This window comes from Notechis scutatus, chromosome Z, assembly GCF_049901735.1.
Source record: "Notechis scutatus isolate UNSWTSFEM ecotype Mainland chromosome Z, rNotScu1.2, whole genome shotgun sequence".
NCBI classification, from domain to species: Eukaryota; Metazoa; Chordata; class Lepidosauria; order Squamata; family Elapidae; genus Notechis; species Notechis scutatus.
Window position 1 is genome coordinate 112,851,899 of NC_142025.1, and position 4,730 is coordinate 112,856,628.

The 4,730-nt window shown below is 41.5% G+C and overlaps 1 gene segment (V, D, J or C); it reads left to right on the forward strand.

Moving 5' to 3' along the window:
* The first annotated feature begins 2,256 nt into the window (after nucleotides 1–2,256).
* On the forward strand, nucleotides 2,257–2,701 carry LOC113431055 (immunoglobulin heavy variable 3-33-like). The segment is given in 2 exon segments: nucleotides 2,257–2,296; nucleotides 2,379–2,701. Coding segments are annotated over 2 exon segments (363 nt in total).
* Nucleotides 2,702–4,730: the final 2,029 nt, after the last annotated feature.

The window sequence follows — 4,730 nt, forward strand, 5'->3', positions numbered from 1 at the left end:
ATAAATTATCATTGGTGTTTGTTGCCAGAGAATGTGTCAAGGTATTTCAAATCTTTCCTGGAAATCAAAGTAAAAGATAAGGATTTAGATAGAGAGTTTGCTGTAAGAAAATGTAAAATGATGAAAATTGCTTGAAAATTCCAGTTTTATCTTCCCTGTTTACAAAGTCATCAATCTTCAGGAAAAAAACTGAAGTGGAATGTTGTCCTTTATTATTATGGCAGAAGCCTGGAAATGAAACTTCAGGATGAACCTTCTAAACATCCAAACTGCCATTCACCTATTGAAGAAACATCTGCACCAAAATAATCTCCCTGGAGAGTAAGAGAGTTGGAAGGGACTTTGTAGGTCCAATTCACCCCCTCAAGCAGGAGATCTTATACCATTTCTGACAGGTGGTAGTCCACTCTCTTCTTGAAAACGTCCAGTGATGAAGCTACCACAACTTCCTAAGGCAAGATGTTCAATTGATTGATTGTTCTCACTGTCAGAAAATTTATCCTTATTTCCATGTTGAATCTCTCCTTGACCAGTTTCCATTCATTAGTCCTTGTCTGGCCTTCAGGTGCCTTGGAAAATAGCTTGTCCCCCTCCTCTCTGTGGCAGCCCTTCAAATATTGGAACACTGCTATCATGCCTCCCTTGGATATTTTGGAGATATCTAATGATATTTTCTTATTTTTGTGATAACTCAATGAAAAGTTCTCAAGAAAATGTTATGTAGCAGGAGGCTTCAAGATGAAACTGACAAATTTTATAAAAGGATGGAATTTTGGTTTTCGTACCAGAGAAACTTATCAAGGTATTTCAAATCTTTGCTGGAAATGGAAACAACATGAAACAATCCCATTATCATATTCAGTGAACATACTGTATAAAACAGTAAAACGTTACAGATACAAATATGTATAACAATCCAGAAGATTTTAAAATTTCTTTCAAGGTTTAGGGTCAAAACAACATAGCATCTCGAGAGAGTACAATTCTTCCTGGAAAAACTAGGTCTGGGTTTCCACCAGATAACCTACAAAATATTTTAGATAATAAAAAGATAATTGTTTATTATTCTGTTTGAATTGAGAGACTGGTTTAAGTTTCAGTATTGTGTGAATGCAATGAGTCTAACATTCAAAGTGTTCCTTGAAGCTTAATTGCCATTTAACCCTTAATCACAGATGTACTATTTCAGCTATGCTATTACAGAAATGAGGTCAAAATTACTGCTCTAGCTGCTGGTCGTAGTCCAGGTAATTGCACTACAACACTGTGACTAATGGTTCTGGATCTATTGCTTCCAAAAGGTGCAGAAGACCCTTTGAATTTGTTCTTGCCATATAAATCATTGCACAATGTAGAGTGTACCCGGTCATCAATCTCATCGGGAGCTTCCTCATCTCTGATTTCAGAATTGGTGGCAGAGGTGGTTTCCTCATTGTCCATTATAAAATTTTTATTGCAATCTGATTCCACTTCACTCAAATCACTCTCTGCTTCTTCATACCCTTTTATAACAGTTTCTTTGAAGTTTAGATCACCAAATCACACTCTTTCTGGTGGAAAACAAGGCCCCGGCATTATAAAAATATATATACCTTAACAAAGAGCTGCAGTCAAAATGATCACAACTTAAATTCAAATGCCACACAAAAAACACCAAATAAATCCCACAAGCACGATGCTGCATTCACTCTTATTGGCAGGAGGAAAAAGCTATTCACAACCAGAAAGGTCCATTTCTAAAAATAGGAGTGTTCCGAACATTTTGGAAAACAGTTGCAGTCACTATGACCATGGGTCTGTGGTTATCTGTTAATGTATTTGGGATTGTCCATAAAGGAAACAAATGTTAAGGAAGCAATTTGATAGCAAACATTCTAACTCTGATGATCAAGATGATCTATCATAAGTAAATTTAATCTCCAACATCTGGAATAATTTTGAGAATGGCTGAAATTTTTCAGGCTTTTCTTTTAGTTCATGGCTCTTTTTCCTATTAATTCATAGTGGAAAAATGGATCTGAACCCTCTCTTTAGGACTGGAATGCTAATTGCAAAAATGCACATGAAAATTATATTCACTGAAATATATTATGTCCTGAGGGCTCTTTTATACCAACAGATATGTAAATTGAGACATGCATTCCCTTTTAAAGAGCCCCATGGTTTCCCTCTTCAGACAACACCCACCAACCAAAAAATTGTGCTATTTCCTGAAACCTGTGCTGTCAATTTCATCTAGTTATTAAAGGAGCAAAAATGTGGTTGAACCTTGTGTCCTTACTAGTAGTCCTCAAAGGTAATTATTTCCCCTATGTAAAGTTTATGTCCATGTTCTGCTCTTGTATGCAGGTGATCTCATTTAAGAAAATTGTTTTTAGGTATCCAGTCTCAAGAACAGTTGGTAGAATCCGGTGGAGATGTGAGAAGACCTGGAGAGTCCCTGAGTCTCTCCTGCCAAGCCTCTGGATTCACCTTCAGCAGCTATGGGATGAACTGGGTGAGACAGGCTCCTGAGAAAGGACTGGAATGGGTTGCAGGCATCTACTCTGATTCCAGTGGAAAGTTCTACTCTGACAAAGTGAAGGGCCGCTTTACTGTCTCCAGGGACAATGCCAAAAGCCAGCTGTATCTGCAAATGAATAGCCTCAAAGCTGAAGACACAGCAGTCTATTACTGTGCAAGACACAGTGAGAGGAAGTGAGTCTGAGGCCAAGCAAAAACCTTCCTTTCTTCAGACTAAGATCCTGGATTAGTCAATGAGGATTGGTTTTTGTTATTTCCATCATAATTCACTGAGCCAGAAGAACATTTACCATCTCAAGAGGGTAGAAGACTACAGGGAAGCTGAGAATTGGTATAAAATAATTTACCATTGGTGTTTGTGAGCAGAGAATGTGTCAAAGTTTTTCAAATCTTTCCTGGAAATGAAAACAAAAGGAAAGGATTTTGCTACCATATTCAGTGAACATGGAAAACAGTTAAAAAATTATAAATACAAGTCCTGCCTCAGATCTTTTATTAGCCAATTAAGATTGATCACCTTCTAGATACCCAATTGGAGAGTTTGCTCTAAGAAAATGTAAGATGACAGAAATGAAAATTGCAGTTTCATCTATTCAGTTTACAAAGTGATCATTCTTCAGGAAAAACAACAACATGGAATGGAATATTGTCCTTTAGTATTGTTGAAAGAAATATCCACCTGGTTCAGTTCCAAGTGGGGAGAAAGACACTGGAAACATGGAGGCTGATTGGAAAGATGGTTTATTGATGACCCACATAGGTTTGAGGTCCTGGGCAGCTGACAACCTGGAGTGAAGTGTGAGTGTTATTTATACCAGTGGTTGCCAACTGGTGGGCCAGCGACCACTGATGGTCTGTGAGAAAATTTTGTTGGTCTACAGAGAAATGTCCCACCAAAGGGTGCACCGGCCTGCCATGGAGTGGAGGAGCTGCTCTGGTATGACCAAAGGGCCAGTCTTGTGACTACTGCAGCTTTGGAATATGGGATTGGCCCATGGTGGGGTTGGAAACTTCCGCCATAGGGGATGGCATGTGTAATGTGCAGGTGATGCAATGTGGAAACTGTTCCGAACTAGCAGGCTCGTAAGCCTGCAAACCTGACTGGCCTTTTCCCACAGCAGGCTCGTAATCCTGCATATTTGATTGGTCCGTGAACAGCGGGTCGTGATTGGTCATTCCGGACTGATCCAATTGGCTAGTTAACGGCCTGCCGCGATTGGACGCTCCAAGCGCGGCAAACTCAAACCATTGGACACTTTGACAGCAGCGAGCTCTATAAAAAGAGCTGCTGCTGCCAGACCCATTGCTCTGTTCTCTCTGAAGTCACTAATAAAGAGTTGGAGTCACTATTCGATGTTTCGTCTCCGTTATTGTGCCCATCCTTCAGGACAGAACAGAAACAGCAGCACAGCTCTCACCAGCCAGGATGCGGAAATAGTGCTAGTGTGGCAAGAGAGGGTAGTGGCACAGGCAGGCTAAAGCAGCAATGGACATGACAGGAAGGTGCAGGAGTGCCAGGCTACTTGCATTTGCACAGCATCAGCATTCCACCTTACTTGGGGATCCCGGCTGAAGTTTCCTCTGCTGCACATGCTTCAGCTCTTTGACTCCCAGGGACAGGAGTTTAGCCAAGCTACCTGCAAAACCATCTCTCTCTCTCAAGAAGTGCTCGTGGAAAAAAGCAACCGTCTCTCTCTCTCAAGAAGTGCTCGTGGAAAAAAACAGACGGAGTCACTCTCATCTCTCAACAGCCCAGCTGAAGTTTCCTGTGCTGCTTCTGAGAACACCTGGAGATTTCCAACCCCACCACGGGTCGGTCCCATAGTCATAGTCACAAGACTGGCCCTTTGGTCATCCCAGAGCAGCTCCTCCAGTCTATGGCAGGCCAGTGCACCCGGCTGGAAGAGCACTTGTTCCGGGATGACCAAAAGGCCGGACCTGTGACTACTGCAGCTCTGGAATATGGGAACTACTTTCCCACCAATGTCAAAAAGCCACCGTCAGTCAAAATTCATATTAGTGGTCTGTGGGGTTTAAAATTATGAGTTTGGTGGTCCCTGAGGTCCAAAAGGTGGTTGACCCCTGATTTATATCCTCTCTTGGGCCTTGCCCTTGAGCTTCCTGTTCCTGTGGCAAGAGTATGTATTCTATGGGTTGCAGCTTGGCTTCGGGTAAATGGACGGCTATCATTAGTTAGGAAGCTGGGT